Genomic DNA, 21,582 nt, shown 5'->3' with positions numbered 1-21,582 from the left:
AACAAATGGGAAACTTTTGGCTCAGAAGAACAGCTTAGTAACTTTGTAGACGTGCTGAGCTAGAATGACAGGGCAGGCACTGTGATTGCAGTGCAATATGATCCTTCTGCACTGCTCTAAACAGCTGCACTTCACTTCTGGGAATGCTTTGGGGAATGCTATCTTTTACTGTGCGACGTTTGGATTCAAAGTATACAGATGAACATATAGGTGAAATATATGTAAAGCATAAATCATATGATTGCAGCATGTGGGTATTGCATGCAAACAAACATTTCTGCTCTCTGCTGGTCCCTCCTCCCTTCTCTGTCCACTCCCTGCCCGTCTGTCCACATCTCCCCTTCTCTGTGTGTCCACCCCCCTCCCCTTCTCTGTCCACCGCAGGGAAAGTCCTGTCCTGCTAGTCATTTCACCCCCCCAATGCTTCCCTAGTAAAATGATCCAAGATTCGGATCAAAGATCCGGATCTTTTCAATGATCCGATTCGAATCATCTGAATCATTGAAAAGATCCGAACTTCCCATCTCTAAGAAATAGCTCTGTAAATGACCATTTTTTGATTATTTTTTTTTACACACAATTGTCCATTTACAGAGAGATTTCTCCCACCCAGCATGGGTATGTGTAAAAATACACCCCAAACACATTATACTACTTCTCCTGAGTACGGCGATACCACATGTGTGACACTTTTTTTGCAGCCTAGGTGCGCTAAGGGGCCTAATGTCCTATTCACAGGTAATTTTGAGGCATTTGGTTTCTAGACTACTCCTCACGGTTTAGGGCCCCTAAAATGCCAGGGCAGTATAGGAACCCCACAAATGACCCCATTTTAGAAAGCAGACACCCCAAGGTATTCTGTTAGGAGTATGGTGAGTTCATAGAAGATTTTATTTTTTGTCACAAGTTAGTGAAAAATGACACTTTGTGAAAAAAAAAACAATAAAAATCAATTTCTGCTAACTTTTGACAAAAAATAAAATCTTCTATGAACTTGTCATACACCTAACAGAATACCTTGGGGTTTCTTTTTTTCTAAAATCTGGTCACTTGTGGGGTTCCTATACCGCCCTGGCATTTTAGGGGCCCAAAACCGTGAGTAGTCTGGAAACCAAATGTCTCAAAATGACTGTTCAGGGGTATAAGCATCTGCAAATTTTGATGACAGGTGGTCTATGAGGGGGCAAATTTTGTGGAACCGGTCATAAGCAGGGTGGCCTCTTAGATGACAGGTTGTATTGGGCCTGATCTGATGGATAGGAGTGCTAGGGGGTGACAGGAGGTGATTGATGGGTGTCTCAGGGGGTGGTTAGAGGGGAAAATAGATGCAATCAATGCTCTGGGGAGGTGATCGGAAGGGGTTCTGAGGGGGATCTGAGGGATTGGCCGAGTGATCAGAGCCCACACGGGGCAAATTAGGGCCTGATCTGATGGGTAGGTGTGCTAGGGGGTGACAGGTAGTGACAGGAGGTGATTGATGGGTGTCTCAAGGTGTGATTAGAGGGGGGAATAGATGCAAGCAATGCACTGGCGTGGTGATCAGGGCTAGGGTCTGAGGGCATTCTGAGGGTGTGGGCGGGTGATTGGGTGCCCTAGGGGCAGATAGGGGTCTAATCTGATAGGTAGCAGTGACAGGTGGTAACAGGGGGGGATTGATGGGTGATCAGTGGGTGATTAGATGACAGAACAGATGTAAACAATGCACTTTGGAGGTAATCTGAGGGTAGGTCTGCGGGCGATCTGATGGGGTGGGAGGGTGATAAGATGCCCGTAAGAGCAGGTTAGGGTCTGATCTGATGGGAGGCAGTGACAGGGGGTGACGGGGTGATTGACAGGTGATTACAGGGGAGAATAGATGTATACAGTACACGGGGGGGAGGTCTGGGGTGGTCTGAGGTCGTTCTGAGGGTGTGGGAGGGTGATTGGGGCCCTAGGGGCAGATAGGGGTCTGATCTGATTGGTAGCAGTGACAGGGGGTGATGGATGGGTAATTAGTGGGTGTTTAGGGTAGAGAACAGATGTAAACACTGCACTTGGGAGGTGATCTGACGTTGGATCTGCGGGCGATCTATTGGTGTGGGTGGGTGATCAGATTGCCCGCAAGGGGCAGGTGATCAGTGGGTGATTAGATGGCAGAACAGATGTAAACAATGCACTTCTGAGGGTAGGTCTGCGGGTGATCTGATGATGTTGGAGGGTGATCAGATGCCCGTAAGAGGCAGGTTAGGGTCTGATCTGATAGGTGGCAGTGACAGGTGGTGAATGACTGGTGATTTCAGGGGAGGATAGATGTATACAGTACACGTGGGGGGTCTGGGGAGGATCTGAGAGAGTGTGTGTGTGTGTGTGTGTGTGTGTGTGTGTGTGGGGGGGGGGGGGTGATCAGGAGCCCCCAGGGGGCAGTTTAGGGACTAGTTAAAAAATAGTGTTGGCAGATAGTGACAAGGAGTGATTGATGGGTGATTAGGGGGGTGATTGGGTGCAAACAGGGGTCTGAGGGGTTGGCAGGGGGTTTTCTGAGGGGTGCTGTGGGCGATCAGAGGGAAGGGGGGGGGGAGATCAGTGTGCTTGGGTGCTTACCTTCGTGGCTGCAGCCTGCCCTGGTGGTCCCTCGATCACTGGGACCACTAGGGCAGGAGGCAGCCTGTATAATACGCTTTGTATACATTACAAAGCATATTATACTGTTTCCATGCGGCGCTCTAAGGGCTAGCAACCCGCCGGCGCTTCCGAACGGCTGGCGGGTTACTGCGCAAGGGGGGCGGAGCCTGTCGCCGGCGCCTGATCCCGTCACGCGTGACGCGATCGGCGCATAACCACGCCCACCGCCGCCAATGGGCGTATTGCGGTCATTTGGGCCCAGCCCTTGCCGCTGCCCATCGGCTTAAGGCGGTCGGCAAGTGGTTAAGTGGGATTTATCAAAAATAGTAATGGTCATGTCTTGGGGAACTCGTGGAGAAGCTTGTGATCAGTTCGGTCAGGTGATAGGTATGTAAGTCTTTAATTTGTTAGTCTTCATCAAGTTCAAAAAATTTGAATATTGTGCAAAAGTTTGTTTATTTCAGTAATTCAACTTAAAAGGTGAAATTTATATATGAAATAAACTCATTACATGCAAATGAAGAGATTTCAAGCCTTTGTTATAATTTTGATGGATGTGGCTAACAGCATATGAAAACCCCATAACAGAAATCCCAGAAAATTAGAATATTGTGAAGAGGTTCAATATTCTAGGCTCAAACTGTCAGGCTCTAATCAGCTAATTCATCCAAAACGCATGCAAAGAGTTCCTGAGCATTTAAATGGTCGCTCAGTCTGGTTTAGCAGGAATCACAATCATGGGAAAGACCTGACAGTTGTGCAGAAAATCATAATTAACACCCTTCATAATTATGGAAAGCCTCAAAAGGTAATTGCAAATGCAGTTGGATGTTCTCAAAGTGCTGTATCAAAGCACATAGAAAGTTATGTGGAAGGGAAAAGTGTGGAAGAAAAAGATACACAAGCAGCAGGGGTGACCGCAGCCTGGAGAACATTGTCAGGAAAAGGCCATTCAAAACTGTTGTGGTGTGGTGAATAATCAGTCTATTTCATATATTAGTTTCAACTTTTAAAGAGGAGCTATCAGCCATACTATGCTGGGAAAAAAAAACCCACATGTGTAAGTAGATAATACTTGCTCTACTTACATAACAGATGTATTGCACTGTCCACGTTTTGATTTCAGTGATTTTTATGTAGTAAGGAGAATTCTATTCCAGGGGCCATCTTGGGTCCCTCAGGCTGAAGCCAATCCTCATGTCAATTCCTCCCTTACTCCCTGCAGTATTACAGATCACAGCAGGGAGGAATAAAGGCAGCGCACACAGACTCAACTACTCATGGTTCTTCCAGGCGCTGGAGTTCCCATCTATACTTTCTGAACTACCTCCGTACAGGGCGGCGTTAGTGCAGAGAGTATAGGCGGGAACTCCAGCGCCTGGAACCATGATGATGTAAGTCTGTGTGTGCTGCTTTTATTCCTCCCCGCTGCGATCTGTAATACTGCGGGGTAGAAGGTGATGTGGGGGGATGCCCATGGATGTGTCAGCAGTAGAGGGGTTCCCATGGAGGTGGTGGTGCCCATAGATGCGGCAGCGGATGCCCATGAATGCAGAGGGAGTGCGGGAAGGAGGCAGACGTAATACTCTGATGTGGCCAATCAGGAATAGGCGTGGGAGGGATAGAGGCTTCAGCCAATCAGGCTGAACTGGCTGCGACTGAGGAGAAGCTGAGTAAAGTAGAAAAAATTGATTAGTTAACAGGTAACTAGATGAGCTGTAATATTGCTGTAATATAACTAGCAGGGAAATGTGTATACGCTGTTCCTGACTGACTGACTGACTGACTGACTGACTTGCTTGTGATGTTACATTCCAGTCTACATCTACTTCATAGGCTGCTATAAGAGGGAGAGATGCTGTTTACAAAGGCATTATCAGTAATTATGATTTCTCTTAATAGAATGCTAGCTGTAGACATTTCTTGCATGTTAAAGCATCTATACCTACATTTGTCTTCTACATTGTATTTGCAGCTAGCAGAAGCCCTGGAGCTCTTTGAGGTAAGGATGTTGCAAGAGGAGCGGCTGCAACCTGAAGAATATAACTACACTGTTCTTATTGGTGGATGTGGTAGAAGTGGATATATTAAGAAGGCATTTCAATTGTACTCAAATGTAGGTATCATAGATAACATTAACACTGTTTTACAGTTTGTATGACCTTTGTCATCTTTTAATTCAGCATTTGATCAGCTAACATAAAATAAACCGGGTTTTTTTAACATGTCTGTCAAAATCCTTATTAGAATTCCTTTATAAAAGCAATATTTATCCTTCTTCTGATTTCAGTCTAAACGCTGTAGGCAACACAAGGGAAATTAATATGTGGTCCCTTTTCCAGTACTTCACAGAGAGCAATCAAATATAATAGAAACCAACACTGACCTAGTGCAGAAAGTTTTGGCAAGTGTTGTTTTTATGGTAATGCAACCTTGATACTTACAACAAATGCAAACTTCAATCTGGGTTCCTGTTCCTGTACCCAAAATCAGCCAATTCCGGCAGTCAAGTAGTGCTCAGAGACACAGACAGGTGACCATTGCCATATATATGAAAGAGCAATGGCAATGGTAAAACAATGGGATCAAATCAAGGAACAATAGGTACTTACATCATGGATCCTGAAATGGGCCCATCCAATTAATCATGCATATAAAAGCACATAAAGTGCAAGTGCAGAAGTATCTCTAGAAACAATGCTCACTCTCCAAATGATCATTGTTTTTAATCACTTGCAGACACAGGAAATCTAAGCTTTGTTTGCCCCTTCCTCCTATGTCTGCCAGGGCGTAGGTTTCACTATACTGCTGTATCCACACGCCCCCACCGCAATCTTGCACACCTGACGGGGGTGATTCAACTGTCAGATAATTAGTGAGAAGAGTATACTCACAAACGTGGGTTACCACGAAGGCAACCACTGTATAGGCAGGTGAGGCGATAAGGCCTGTCCTCACTCAGGATTAAGAAGTCGCTCTCTGTAGATTAGAAAAGAGGTAGATCATCCCTCCACCAGGGGTGGACACGGTACAGCAAACGGAGAACAGAGGCGCCAGCAAGGTAAAAGTGGATAAAACGGAGGAGATCTATTGTTTACGATTGAGCCTCTGCCCACTTTATTGCAGATCTCAGTTATTTTATGTGCTGATGCCCTTTAGTCTGTTTTTAGAGCTACAAATATATATATATATATATATATATATATATATATATATATATATATATATATATAGATAGATATATTGGGTTGCAAAAGTATTCGGCCCCCTTGAAGTTTTCCACATTTTGTCACATTACTGCCACAGACATGCATCAATTTTATTGGAATTCCACGTGAAAGACCAATACAAAGTGGTATACATGTGAGAAGTGGATCGAAAATCATACATCATTCCAAACATTTTTTACAAATAAATAACTGCAAAGTGAGGTGTGCATAATTATTCGGCCTCCTGAGTCAATACTTTGTAGATCCACCTTTTGCTGCATTTACAGCTGCCAGTCTTTTAGGGTATGTCTCTACCAACTTTGCACATCTAGAGACTGAAATCCTTGCCCATTCTTCTTTGCAAAACAGCTCCAGCTCAGTCAGTTCAGATGGACAGCGTTTGTGAACAGCAGTTTTCAGATCTTGCCACAGATTCTCGATTGGATTTAGATCTGGACTTTGACTGGGCCATTGTAACACATAGATATGTTTTATTTTAAATCATTCCATTGTTGCCCTGGCTTTATGTTTAGGGTCATTGTCCTGCTCGAAGGTGAACCTCCGCCCCAGTCTCAAGTCTTTTGCAGTCTCCAAGAGGTTTTCTTCCAAGTTTGCCCTGTATTTGGCTCCATCCATCTTCCCATCAACCCTGACCAGCTTCACTGTCCCTGCTGAAGAGATGGGGGGGGGAGCATGATGCTGCCACCACCATATTTGACAGTGGGGATGGTGTGTTCAGAGTGATGTGCAGTGTTAGTTTTCTGCCACACATACAGTGGAGGAAATAATTATTTGACCTCTCACTGATTTTGTAAGTTTGTCCAATGACAAAGAAATGAAAAGTCTCAGAACAGTATCATTTCAATGGTAGGTTTATTTTAACAGTGGCAGATAGCACATCAAAAGGAAAATCGAAAAAATAACCTTAAATAAAAGATAGCAACTGATTTGCATTTCATTGAGTGAAATAAGTTTTTGAACCCTCTAACAATAAAAGACTTAATACTTAGTGGAAAAACCCTTGTTTGCAAGCACAGAGGTCAAACGTTTCTTGTAATTGATGACCAAGTTTGCACACATTTTAGGAGGAATGTTGGTCCACTCCTCTTTGCAGATCATCTCTAAATCCCTAAGGTTTCGAGGCTGTCTCTGTGCAACTCTGAGCTTGAGCTCCCTCCATAGGTTTTCTATTGGATTAAGGTCCGGAGACTGACTAGGCCACTCCATGACCTTAATGTGCTTCTTCTTGAGCCACTCCTTTGTTTGCTTTGCTGTATGTTTTGGGTCATTGTCGTGCTGGAACACCCATCCACGACCCATTTTCAGTTTCCTGGCAGAGGGAAGGAGGTTGTCGTTCAGGATTTCACGATACATTGCTCCGTCTATTTTCCCGTTAATGCGATTAAGTTGTCCTGTGCCCTTAGCTGTAAAACACCCCCAAAGCAAAATGTTTCCACCCCCATGCTTGACGGTGGGGACGGTGTTTTGGGGGTCATAGGCAGCATTTTTCTTCCTCCAAACACAGCGAGTTGAGTTAATGCCAAAGAGCTCTATTTTGGTCTCATCAGACCACAGCACCTTCTCCCAGTCACTCACAGAATCATTCAGGTGTTCATTGGCAAACTTCAGACGGGCCTGCACATGTGCCTTCTTGAGCAGGCGGACCTTGCGAGCCCTGCAGGATTTTAATCCATTGCAGTGTAATGGGTTTCCAATGGTTTTCTTGGTGACTGTGGTCCCTGCTAATTTGAGGTCATTCACTAACTCCTCCCGTGTAGTTCTAGGATGCTTTTTCACCTTTCTCAGAACCATTGACACCCCACGAGGTGAGATCTTGCATGGAGCCCCAGAGCGAGGTCGATTGATGGTCATTTTGTGCTCCTTCCATTTTCGAACAATCGCACCAACAGTTGTCACCTTCTCTCCCAGCTTCTTGCTAATGGTTTTGTAGCCCATTCCAGCCTTGTGACGGTCTACAATTTTGTCTCTGACATCCTTGGACAGCTCTTTGGTCTTTCCCATGTTGGAGAGTTTGGAGTCTGCTTGATTGATTGATTCTGTGGACAGGTGTCTTTTATACAGGTGACTAGTTAAGACAGGTGTCCTTAATGAGGGTGACTAATTGAGTAGAAGTGTCTAACCACTCTGTGGGAGCCAGAACTCTTAATGGTTGGTAGGGGTTCAAAAACTTATTTCACTCAATGAAATGCAAATCAGTTGCTATCTTTTATTTAAGGTTATTTTTTCGATTTTCCTTTTGATGTGCTATCTGCCACTGTTAAAATAAACCTACCGTTGAAATGATACTGTTCTGAGACTTTTCATTTCTTTGTCATTGGACAAACTTACAATATCAGTGAGGGGTCAAATAATTATTTCCTCCACTGTAGCGCTTTGCATTTTGGCCAAAAAGTTCCATTTTGGTCTCGTCTGACCAGAGCACCTTCTTCCACATGGTTGCTGTGTCCCCCACATGGCTTGTGGCAAACTGTAAACAGGACTTCTTATGCTTTCTGTTAACAATGCCTTTCTTCTTGCCACTCTTCCATAAAGGCCAACTTTGTACAGTGCATGACTAATAGTTGTTCTATGGACAGAATCTCCCACCTGAGCTGTAGATCTCTGCAGCTCGTCCAGAGTCACCATGGGCCTCTTGACTGCATTTCTGATCAGCGCTCTCCTTGTTCGGCCTGTGAGTTTAGGTTGATGGCCTTGTCTTGGTAGGTTTACAGTTGTGCCATACTCCTTCCATTTCTGAATGATCGCTTGAACAGTGCTCCGTGGGATGTTCAAGGCTTTGGAAATCTTTTTGTAGCCTAAGCCTGCTTTAAATTTCTCAATAACTTGATCCCTGACCTGTCTTGTGTGTTCTTTGGACTTCACGGTGTTGTTGCTCCCAATATTCTCTTAGACAACCTCTGAGGCCCTCACAGAGCAGCTGTATTTGTACTGACGTTAGATTACACACAGGTGCACTCTATTTAGTCATTAGCACTCATCAGGCAATGTCTATAGGCAACTGACTGCACTCAGATCAAAGGGGGCCAAATAATTATGCACACACCACTTTGCAGTTATTTATTTGTAAAAATGTTTGGAATCATGTATGATTTTCATTCCACTTCTCATGTGTACACCACTTTGTGTTGGTGTTTCATGTGGAATTCCAATAAAATTGATTCATGTTTGTGGCAGTAATGTGACAAAATGTGGAAATCTTCAAGGGGGCCGAATACTTTTGCAACCCACTATATATATATATATACACACACACACACACACACACACACACACACACACACACACACACGCTGCAGCACGTGACAGGGGCTCTTAGGCTTTAACGCGTTTAAGCTCACCAACTGCGTCACAGTGTCCACGATCTGGTGAGTCCTACTCTAACCAGGCAAAAATGCTAGTTTTTATCAGCGTTCTAGTGGGAACCATGTATACTAGTGGGAACTAGTGTATATATACTAGTGAGCTTAGCCCGTTTAAAAACTGGCTAGGTCTGTCTCCGTTCATATCAGTGCGCATGTGCCCGCCGTGAGTGCACACACGCCCGCTCCTTCTGGCCCCGTCCTCCCCTGCAAGCCACGTGTCATTCCCCAGCTCTCCTCGGTGTCTCTGCGTCCTTACCTGCACATGCGCACAACAAAAAAACACACACATAGGGACATGTGGCGCAGAGACACATGCCAATCATTAGGTAGGATATATATATATATATATATATATATATATATAAATATATATATATATATATAAATATCCACATGAACAGGTGTGCTTATAGTATAAACAATGTTTTTTTGTGTGTGTTTAACGGGGTTCTGTGGGGGGGGGGGGGGGGTGTTGAAGATAAAAGCAGACACTTACCTGGGGCTTCTATTAGCCCCCTGTAGCAGTAATGTCCCACGCCGTCCTCCTCTGATCCGCCGTTCTCCGGCCCCGGTCTAGCGCGGCATACCATCCAACTGCGGCTGCGTGCCTACTTACTCCCGAGTGCATCATCGGAAGCTTACGGTGCAGTACGCCTGCGCAGTAAGCTTCTGATGACGCGAGCAGGAGCAGGCATTATTCATCTTGTTAGATGAATAATTGCCCGGTGCCAGCAGCGGGGAACGGCGGATTGGAGAAGGATAGAAGCCCCAGGTAAGTGTCTGTTTTTATCTTCAACAACCCCTCACAGAACCCCTTTAATATGCTTTCATTTTTTTTCCAGCTACTTAGACCCGCTATACAATATTGTAAAATGTAAAGAAAATGAAATAAAAACAGTACTGTATATTTTGTACATGAAGATGACTTGCATATGAAAAGTTGTAAATTGAGTCACTTGTACTGTTGTTTCAAGCCTCTTTAAAAAAAAACTATTTTCATTGATTTTCTTTTATGAAATGCTCTTATTTACTTTTTATTTACTTTCTAATCCAGTGTTAACCACTTTGGGACCAAGGACGTTACAGTTATGTCCTCTGTGTGGCTGTCTGCTGCAGACAGGATGTAACTAACACCATTGAAGTCCCGGCGCGATCACACGGACCCGAACGGAGAGATTTAGCTGTCATATGACAGCTGACATCTCCCCTCACTGATCAGGAGCCATGGTGATTGGCTCCTGATCACTGGATTACTACGATCTCTGCTGATCGTAGTGATCACTAAAAGCAGCGACCACAAAAGAGGACTGGCATTCGCCTCTCCTGACGTTCCTCTGGCGACCGTCACTCCCCTCCGCTCTGCCGGTCATCCAGCCTTGCACTGCCTTTTGTGTCGGGTCTCAGCTTGATGGCGTCATCAAGCCGGGACCCGGTACTTAACAGCAATGCGATCCTGGATGGCGGGGAGAGCTGCCCATTGCTAGACCTGGCGAGGTGAGTAATGCCTGGCTACCTATACTGCGGATACCTACGCCTGGCTATCTAAACTGGACACCTATAAAATGGAAAATCTGCTCTGGTCCTTAAAGGGGCACTATGGCAAAAAATTGTAAAATGTTAAAAAAAATTGTGCAAACATAGACAAATAAGAAGTAAGTTTTTTCCAGAGCAAAATGAGTCATAAATTACTTTTCTCCTATGTTGCTGTCACTTACAGTAGGTAGTAGAAATCTGAGAAGCGACAGGTTTTGGACTAGTCCATCTCTTCATAGGGGATTCTCAGCAAGGCTTTTATTCTATATATATTCCCTAAAAGGGATTTAAACAATGATGCTGACCAGCTTCCCTGCTTGCTACACAGTTTTTTGGCAGTTGGACAGAGCAACTGCTATTCACTAAGTGCTTTTGAAAATAAATAAATCCCTGAGAATCCCCTATGAAGAGATGGACTAGTCCAAAACCTGACGCTTCTGTCAGATTTCTACAACCACTGTAAGTGACAGCAACATAGGAGAGAAGTAATTTATGACTCATTTTACTCTGGAAAAAATGTACAGCACTTCTTATTTGTGTATGTTTGCACATATTTCAAATTTTAAAATGTTAAAATTTTTCGCCATAGTGCCCCTTTAAGTTGGTTTAACCACTTGAGGGCGGCGTCGGCAAGGGCTGGGCCCAAACGACCGCAATACGCCCATCGGCGGCGGCGGGCGTGGTTATGCGGCGATCGCGTCATTTGTGGGCTACTAGCTCACAGATCGCCGCACACCAGGCGTATAATACGCTTTGTAATGTATACAAAGCGTATTATACCGGCTGCCTCCTGCCCTGGTGGGTACAGTGTCCGAGGGACCACCAGGGCAGGCTGCAGCCACCTTAGTCTGCACCCAAACACACTGATCTGCCCCCCCCTGCCCCCTGATCGCCCACAGCACCCCTTTTTATTTTTTGTCACAAGTTAGCGGAAAATGACACTTTGTGAAAAAAAAACAATTAAAATCCGCTAACTTGTGACAAAAAATTAAATCTTCTATGAACTCACCATACTCCTAACGGAATACCTTGGGGTGTCTTCTTTCTAAAATGGGGTCATTTGTGGGGTTCCTATACTGCTCTGGCATTTTAGGGGCCCTAAACCGTGAGGAGTAGTCTTGAAACCAAATGTCGCAAAATGACCTGTGAAATCCTAAAGGTACTCATTGGACTTTGGGCCCCTTAGCGCAGTTAGGGTGCAAAAAAGTGCCACACGTGGTATAGCCGTACTCAGGAGAAGTAGTATAATGTGTTTTGCGGTGTATTTTTACACATACCCATGCTGAGTGGGAGAAATATCTCTGTAAATGGACAATTGTGTGTAAAAAACAATCAAAAAATTGTCATTATAGAGATATTTTTCCCACCCAGCATGGGTAGTTGTAAAAATACACCCCAAAACACATTATACTACTTCTCCTGAGTACGGCAATACCACATGTGTGGCACTTTTTTGCAGCCTAACTGCGCTAAGGGGCTCAAAGTCCAATGAGTACCTTTAGGCTTTACAGGGGTGCTTACAATTAGTTTTGCGGTGTATTTTTACACATACCCATGCTGAGTGGGAGAAATATCTCTGTAAATGGACAATTGTGTGTAAAAAACAATCAAAAAATTGTCATTATAGAGATATTTTTCCCACCCAGCATGGGTAGTTGTAAAAATACACCCCAAAACACATTATACTACTTCTCTTGAGTACGGCAATACCACATGTGTGGCACTTTTTTGCAGCCTAACTGCGCTAAGGGGCTCAAAGTCCAATGAGTACCTTTAGGCTTTACAGGGGTGCTTACAATTAGGCACCCCCCAAAATGCCAGGAGAGTAAACACACCCCACAAATGACCCCATTTAGGAAAGTAGACACTTCAAGGTATTCAGAGAGGAGCATAGCGAGTCTGTGGCAGATTTCATTTTTTTTTTTGTCGCAAGTTAGAAGAAATGGAAACGTTGTTTTTTTTTTGGTCACAAAGTGTCATTTTCCGCTAACTTGTGACAAAAAATAAAATCTTCTATGAACTTGCCATGCCTCTCAGTGAATACTTTGGGATGTCTTCTTTCCAAAATGGGGTCATTTGGGGGGTATTTATACTATCCTGGAATTTTAGCACCTCATGAAACATGACCGGTGGTCAGAAGAGTCAGAGATGCTTCAAAATGGGAAAATTCACTTTTGGCACCATAGTTTGTAAACGCTATAACTTTTACCCAAACCAATAAATATACACTGAATGGATTTTTTTTATCAAAGACATGTAGCACAATAAATTTGGACAAAACTGTATACAGAAATTTTACTTTATTTGAAAAATGTCAGCACAGAAAGTAAACAAAAATAATTTTTTTGACAAAATTCATGTCTTTTTTGATGAATATAATAAAAAGTAAAACTCGCAGCAGCAATCAAATAGCACCAAAAGAAAGCTGTATTAGTGACAAGAAAAGGAGGTAAAATTCATTTAGGTGGTAGGTTGTATGACCGAGCAATAAACCGTGAAATCTGCAGTGGTCTGAATGGAAAAAAAGGCTCTGGTCCTTAAAGGGAACCTTAACTGAACGGGGGGTAAATAGTTTCACTTACCTGGGGCTATTACCAGCCCCCTGCAGCAGTCCTGTGCTCTCGGAGCCGCTCTGGAATCCTCCGGTCACCCGCTGTCACTCAGTTTCGTTTTTGACGACTCACCAGTCGGCCGGCCGCCATGCGTATTATTGGACGCATTCCCTACGGCAATTAGCGCTGTTGCGGCCCGCAACACGTACAAAAATACGCATTGCCACATTCCACACGCGCAGATATGCGGCAACGCGTATTTTTGTACGCGTTGCGGTCTGCAACAGCGCTAATTGCAGTAGGGAATGCGTCCAATAATACGCATGGCGGCCGGCCAACTGGTGAGTCATCAAAAACGAAACTAAGTGACAGCGGGGTACCGGAGGATTCCAGAGCGGCTCCGAGGGCACAGGACTGCTGCAGATGGCTGGTAATAGCCCCAGGTAAGTGAAACTCTTTACCCCCCATTCAGTTAAGGTTCCCTTTAAGGGGCGAAAAGACTGTGGTCCTCAAGTGGTTAATATGCCAGGCCTCAAGTGGTTAAACCAGTTTATAAAAACTGGTTGAAAAAATGAGATTCATAAATCAGGTTTATGGATTCAAATGAATTACAGTATCTAAATATCTGGATTATGAAACAAACTGATTTTTAACTATGGTCACTTAGTGAACATTAAGCTATCAGAATACAGATTTGCCACTTAAGAAAATGCTTTTATGTCTATTTTCTTTTTAATCATTAAAACATTATTTTCCAAATGTTAGATGAAGAAGAGAGGTCTGATACCCACTGATGCCACTTATACTGCACTGTTTAATTCATGCGCTGAATCACCCTGGAAGGATACTGGTCTGCAGTATGCTTTTAAACTGCGAAAAGAGCTGATGGATAAAAACATTCAACTGAACTTAGTCACATATAACGCTTTACTGAAAGCTGTTGTCATGTGTTCAGGACTGCAAGCTAGTTTGGAAATATTTCAGGTTAGTCCCTGATCTTTTACACCAAAATAGGTTTTTGCATAATAGCTAGATATCTTGGGGCATTCACACCATTAAGAGTAACTCTTATTGTCTTACCTTCTCTATGCTTTCTTTTATTTAACCTTATATAGGGGTCAATGAAAGATAGACAGGCACTTTGAGATTTTTTCATGGATTAGATATTAAAGGGGCACTATGGCGAAAAATTCTAAAATTTCAAATATGTGCAAACATACACAAATAAGAAGTACTTTTTTCCAGAGTAAAATGAGCCATAAATTACATTTCTCCTATGTTGCTGTCACTCACAGAAGGTATTAGAAATCTGACAGAAGCTACAGGTTTTGGACTAGTCCATTTCTTCATGGGGGAATCTCAGGGATTTAGTTATTTTCAAAAGCACTTAGTGAATGGCAGTTGCTCTTTCCAACTGCCAAAAAACTGTGTAGCGAGCAGGGAAGCTGGCCAGCTTCATTGTTTAAATCCTTTTTAGGGAATATATTTATAAAGAATAAAAGCCTTGCTGAGAATCCCCCCATGAAGACATGGACTAGTCCAAAACCTGTCTCTTCTGTCAGATTTCTACTATTTACTGTAAGTGACAGAAACATAGGAGAAAAGTAATTTATGGCTCATTTTACTCTGGAAAAAACGTACTACTTATATGTCTATGTTTGCACATATTTAAAAATTTTTATTTTTTCGCCATAGCGCCCCTTTAAATTGATTAAAATAAAGAACGGATCTAATAAAAATGTATTAAAAACTTTCCTTTACTTTACTTTACTTTACTTTCCCCTCAGACATAACTAATGCAGCCTGTTTGGCTGAAGCCTCTTTCCTTCCGTTTTCCCCTCCTACACCTCTGTTACAATGCACTTTCTACTTTAGAGCAGGGTGGAGTGTCTGAAGACTGGGAGAAGGGCGGGCAATGTGACACAGACAAAGTAAGGGAGGAAATTATGTCAGGATTGGCTTCAAGATAGACATCGTCAAAATGGAAAATCCTAAGAAGGATTTTCTTTTTTTTTTTTTTTACTATAGAAAAATCATTAAAATCAAAATGTGGACAGTGCAATACGTATGTTATGTAAGTAGATCAAGTATTTATCTACTTATATATGTGTTGTTGTTTTTTCTGAGATAGTATGGCTGACAGCTCCACTTTTAGTTCTTGAATTCATTGAAGACGTCATTGAAGCCTGCAGGAGTTTGGGGGGCTGAGGGTGGTGGCTGCACTGCTTTGCACAGCATTGGGTGTTGGTGGGATTGATATTAGATCAGATGTCTGCTGAAATCCTGTCTGATATCTAGTGGTTCAAGCATAGCTCTCAACTGTCCCTCTTTTGGAGGGACAGTCCCTCTTTGGGACCCCTGTCCCTCTTTGGGACCCCTGTCCCTCTTTCTTCCTCATTTGTCCCTCTTTCAGGACTGATGTACAGATCTGTGTAAATATATGTATTTACTGAAAAAAATGTGTTTAATTGACTCCAAACTTTATTCCTATCCTTTAAATTGATATATTTCTTATTTTCGAATGTAAATATAGAGGAAAATGAACCAGGATAGTGGACCAGTGTGGTTTGAATTATAAAGTCACATATTTTTCTTATGGTTTGCGTGACAAGGGGAGTGATTAGGGGTGTGGCTTAAGCTTCCCTCTTTCTTATCTCAAAAAGTTGGGCGGTATGGTTCAAGGTGGAAGACCAGGTAAATATTCAATATTGGGGAGATACTGATTGTTTACCTTAAAGGGGTTCTGTGGGGTATAAAAAAAGACAAAAAGCATCACTTAACTGGGGCTTCTACTGGCCCCTTGCAGCTATTAACTTCCACGCCGTCACTGAAACCCCCTCCGTTTGCCGCCGCCAGTGACCTGCTAATTATTCGTCTAACTAGATGAATAGCACTGCGGCTACGCGGCCGTGGCCACAGTCATGATTCATAAAGGCAAATGCATTGTGGGACTTGTAGTTCCTTAACAGCTGGAGAGCCAAGTTTGCAGATCACTGCCTTAACTCATACCACTAATCACAGTCTATAACTTACCTTGGGTATCTGGACACATTGCCTTACATAACATTATTTGTTTTTCACTTATTCCTCTAGTAATTTAGGATTTAGTAACTTCACTAATGGTTTCTGCTATTTAGTGAACATTCACTAAATAGTAATATCCAGTGGATCTACTTGCTTTCTTTTGTGTTTATGTTAAGCTTATCTGGGAACTCATATGTCATAAACAGTATACAGAATCCACCCACTCTCCGCCCCTTCCAACAACCCCTGCTCTCTCCTCTTAAAACTCTTCTATTTTCATGGTGTGCAGACATTATGTACCATAACTTCTGAATGTACTGTTACTTTTTGGTGAGCTACAGAACATCTTGGGGAACCTTTAGTCTGCATATGACCAGTAGTTTGTTTTGTTTCCTGTATGTTGATGGTTTTCATTTATTTTAACCACTTCTCTACCACAGGGTTTTTCACCTAAAAACCACAGCAATTTTAACATTTCAGGGAGGCAAGGGTTAATGGGGGTATAATTTATTTTAAAAAACCCTCACTGATGCTGATCACTAACTAATGCTGTATTAGTTATCTGAGATCCTCTCACGAGTGATCTCAGTAACTGTAACAGCATAGTGACTGATTCAATGTTTACACACATTCTGAATGAATGAGCACTGTCATTGGCTTTGGCAGTGCTCATTCAAACTTGTAAGCACTTTGATTGGCTGACCAGCGGGTGCCGAACGCGGGCGCACATCCGCGTGCACGCGACCGCGCATCCGTGTGCACGCGATCGCGCACGCGAACTCTCACAGCGGGAAAACAAACAGGAGATGCCTATCTACGCCCCTGTGACCCAGGTGAATTTTAAAGGGGTGTAGATACGCGTGGCAAAGGTTGCTAAGTGGTTAAAGTTTGTATTCTTCTGTGTGGCTAAACATCTCTACCACGCTCTACACAAAATCCTTTTCTTTATTACCTCACATAGTCATCTCTAGGATCCTGGGAGATCCGGGGCACCAAGGGAGAAGTAATGTGCGGCCCGCTAAAAATGGGCGTGGCCATCCAGCGGGAATGTAGGCATGGTCATGGGTGGGGAGGTGATGTAAGCAGAGATCTGTCCAGTTGTAGGTTCAGTAATAAGAAGCCTGTAGCCACAATAATCTGGCACAGAGGCATTCCTTTATACACAGGTCATTGATTACGAGGGTGAGGAGTGCAGGAACTTCAATTCCTATGTTGAGATTGAGAAGCAGATTTGCTGCTGCCAGCGAAGTACAGTAATTTCCAGGAGTGGTAGGACTGCTAGCTAACAATTACAGCAAGTCAGGCAATAGGATAGATTTTAGAGAATACAGTATTCAATGTGTGTGTGTGTGTGTCCCAGTGACCAGTACACTATACACTACCCTTTCAGGGGTTTATTCACATTTGTGGCTCGTCCCGATACTGCTTGCCGTTACTGCAACGCACCTGATCGACCACAACAGCCCATCATCGTGCAGTATGTCCGACTGATTCATGCAACCAATTTCAGCCCCAAATTGGTCGCATTGTCGATCAGGCATGCACTTGGTGGCACCAATTTTCATCCGATTCGATTATAGTAATCGAATCGGATGGTTGATAGGCCATCAAGTTGCCTGGTGTATGGCCACCTTAAGACCTTCTTAATAGAAAAACATAAGCAGCAATTATAGATAATGAAATTAGGATACACAATAAGATGAATACGTACACAGGTCTGATTTTTCCGAACCACTTGTCATTTAAACCGGCCGTTTCAATGACAGTTGGACGTGTGTACGTTCGCTCATTATTCTGATAGCAGCAGTTTTGACTGATCCGTTTGGCGGATCCGTTGGACTGTCATTCATATGACAGTTAGGTCCGTACATGTGTACGAACTACTTTATGTATTAAATGACTGATCAAATGACTTTTTGAATGTCTATACGCGCGTACACACGCTGTATTTTTACAAGCGACGGGTCCATCAGACCCTTCCGCGGAGCAGTCGTTCTGCAGACAGTAGCACTTGTGTACAAGCTGTCGGGAGACTGATAAGACTGATCCGCTGTGCCCAGAGCTAATCAGACCAGCACTACACAAAATAACTCTGTGCTCCTTGCAAAGTGGGCTGTACCTGGAGGAACTAAAGAAAGCAATCATAAAATAAATAAAATCATAAAATCATAAAAATAAATAAAATGTACTTACACTACATAAAATAGACATATGGCAATGGTAGGGATTAGATTGTGAGCTCCTTTGAGGGACAGTTAGTGACAAGATATATATATATACATATATATATATATATATATATATATATATATATATATATATATATATATATATATATACATACATTGTACAGCGCTGCGTAATATGTCGGCGCTATATAAGTACTAAATAATAATAATAATAAAACCTCAGTTGAAGAAACCATCACTGGATCCTGATTCTGTGGCCAACTACAGACCTTTGGCAAACTTACCATTCCTATCAAAAGTTATAGAGAAAGCAGTCGCCAACCAGCTAGAAGCTAGGCTTACAGATGACATCAAATTTGATACCTTTCAGTCAGGATTCAGGAAAAGGCACAGCACTGAAACGGCACTAGTCCGTTCAATTATCAGTTCTGATTCTTCTTGACTTGTCTGCAGCTTTTGATACCATAGATCATGAAATATTAATCCAGTGATTGAAGAATTACTGCGGCCTAAGGGGTGCTGTTCTCAGCTGGTTTGTTTCCATCCTTCTTATCTGGCAGGACTCGGCAAGTGTGTCTGGGCACCCACTATTTAAATTCAGTGCCAGAGTCCCACAGGGTTCTGTCCTATCACCATTAATCTTTGCAATCTACATGTTCCCAGTGGGCAAAATAGTCCAGAACTATGGCCTAGGATACCATTGTTATGCAGACGACACTCAATTGTACCTGTCCTTCAACCCTGGCACACAAGACCCATCAGCATCCATCAATGTCTGTCTAGTGGAATTACTAAACTAGGTGAACATCAGCTGGTTAAGGCTGAACTTAATAGAGGTGTTGGTGGTAGGCAGTCCACACTTGATGGATAAAGTCTAAAATTCTCCCCACTTCAAACTAGCAATTGGGGGAGAAACCGTACAGTATTAAGAATCTGTGCAAAACCTTGGGGTAATCCTGGATGGAAAGCAAACACTCAGACAGCAGGTATCAGCTGTTGTCAAATCCTTGTTCTTCCATCTGAGAAATATAGCGAGAATCAAACACCTTGTCCCAGCTGAAGACCTACCTGCTCTAGTTCATGCATTTGTTTCCTCCCGCCTGGACTACTGCAACGCCATATTCATTGGATTCCCGGATAAGGTTCTGCGCCCCTTACAACTAGTACAGAATGCAGCGGCCAGACTCCTAACCAATGCCCTCCGCAGCTCACTCATCACCCCAGTACTGCAAACTCTTCACTGGTTGCCAGTAAAATGGAGAATACATTTTAGGATCTGTCTGCTGACATTCAAGGCTCTAAACCACATGGGGCCCAAGTACATAGTAGATCTATTGGAACTGTATGCCCCTCCACGCATCCTCCGCTCTGCCAAAAGATGGTTATTCCCAGGATCCACTTAAAAACATTTGGTGCTCAGGCCTTTTCCTATGCAGCCCCGACTCTATGGAACTCCCTTCCACAATCAGTGCGATGGGCTCCTTCTCTGGACAGTTTTAAGAAAAGGCGAAAAACCCACCTCTTTTCCAGAGCCTTTGACACTGCAGAACGCGGTGCTTTGAGTCCCCAGGGAGAAAAGCGTTATAAAAATATTATTATGTTATCCCTACTATAGTCATACTCTAATATTTTTGCTATAGGCCTTTTTTTAGGGGGGACCAGTTTTCTTATTAAAGGATACCCGAGGTGACATGTTGAAATAGACATGTGTATGTACAGTGCCTAGCGCACAAAAATAACTATGCTGTCTTCCTTTTTTTCTTTGTGTCTGAAAAAGTTAAATATCAGGTATGTAAGCGACTGACTCAGTCCTGACTCAGACAGGAAGTGACTACAGTGACCCTCACTGATACGAAATTCCAACTATAAAACACTTTCCTAGCAGAAAATGGCTTCTGAGAGCAGGAAAGAGATAAAAAGGGTCAATGGTTCATAGATTTTAGCTCTGGCATACTTCAATGAATGTGTCATTCAGCAGAAACAATAAAACAGCTAAAACTTAAAACACTCTCTCTCTCTCTCTCTCTCTGCCACTAATGCCCAGTCTCTATCTGCCATTGCCACAGCCTGACCAGTACTGCATCTCAAGGTTATATATTTGCATTTCTCACTATGTTTGTGCTGATGTATTCTAAAGTAAAGGCTTTTCTTATTATCCAATATCAAAAACAGACAAAATACAAATTGACAGTTTCACGGCGTTGTAATCTTATGCATAAAACATAACTTTTAATAGTAATGCCAATAAATAGTCATACAATAGATATAGTATAAAAAAGTCCTTAAAGGATACCTGAGGTGACCTATGACATGATGAGATAGACATGTGTATGTACAGTGCCAAGCACACTAATATTGATGCTGTGTTGCTTTTTTCCTTTCTTTGTCTGAAAGGGTTAAACAGTATTAATATAATTGGGAGGAATGTCTTTTTTTACATAAAGAGGAAAAAGGGAAAAAACCTTTCAATCCTTTTTCGGGTCACCCACTTCACCCATTCACAAACGTCATATATATATATATATATATATATATATATATATATATATATATATATATATATATATATATATATATATATAAAGGATCATAGAGAAAAATCCATACCAGATCTTTTTGAGTACAAAAATATTAAAAGACTTTATTAACACAAAATTGAAAAGGGTTCATTAAAAATATCTCTGTAAGAGGTTCCTTGCAAATTCATCCACTACAGAATAGTGGCAATAATAGGAGTTTTGACGTAGACTTAATGCAATTATGAGGAGGCAACAACACGCTCGTTTCGGGCACACAAGGCCCTTCGTCAGGCCAAATTGCACAAAGTGCTATCTACAAAAGAACACATGAGTAGGTATACATTAATAACATTAATATAATGTAAAAACTAATTCAAGCACCTCACAGAGGAATATCCCAGAAACAAGTGCGGTGACGTAGTGTTTACTCCGAGTCCCATGCAAGTGGGTCTCCACACTCGTCAAAGGAGAAAACGAAAAAAAGAAATAGTGTCAAAAAAGATATGAGTGAGCAAAAAAGAGCAAAGGAATAGACCTGGCTTATCCGAAACTATACAGACTAGTGAATATCA

At 42.7% G+C, this 21,582-nt stretch overlaps 1 protein-coding gene across 5 annotated transcripts in view; it reads left to right on the top strand.

Annotated features, from left to right (window-relative positions):
- The window catches only part of PTCD1 (pentatricopeptide repeat domain 1), a 71,938-nt gene that overhangs the window by 25,160 nt on the left and 25,196 nt on the right, over window positions 1-21,582 (top strand). For 4 of the 5 annotated variants that reach the window (XM_068244869.1, XM_068244867.1, XM_068244868.1 and 1 more), the window contains exons 3-4: window positions 4,577-4,717; window positions 14,044-14,262. In XM_068244869.1, coding sequence (XP_068100970.1) covers window positions 4,577-4,717; window positions 14,044-14,262 — 360 coding nt within the window. The remainder of the gene's footprint in view (window positions 1-4,576; window positions 4,718-14,043; window positions 14,263-21,582) is intronic. The other variant, XM_068244871.1, reaches the window with a different exon arrangement.

This window comes from Hyperolius riggenbachi, chromosome 7 (genome assembly GCF_040937935.1).
Source record: "Hyperolius riggenbachi isolate aHypRig1 chromosome 7, aHypRig1.pri, whole genome shotgun sequence".
Classification (NCBI taxonomy): domain Eukaryota; kingdom Metazoa; phylum Chordata; class Amphibia; order Anura; family Hyperoliidae; genus Hyperolius; species Hyperolius riggenbachi.
Note: the sequence above shows the minus strand (reverse complement) of the source record. Positions and strands in the feature narration are given on the sequence as shown.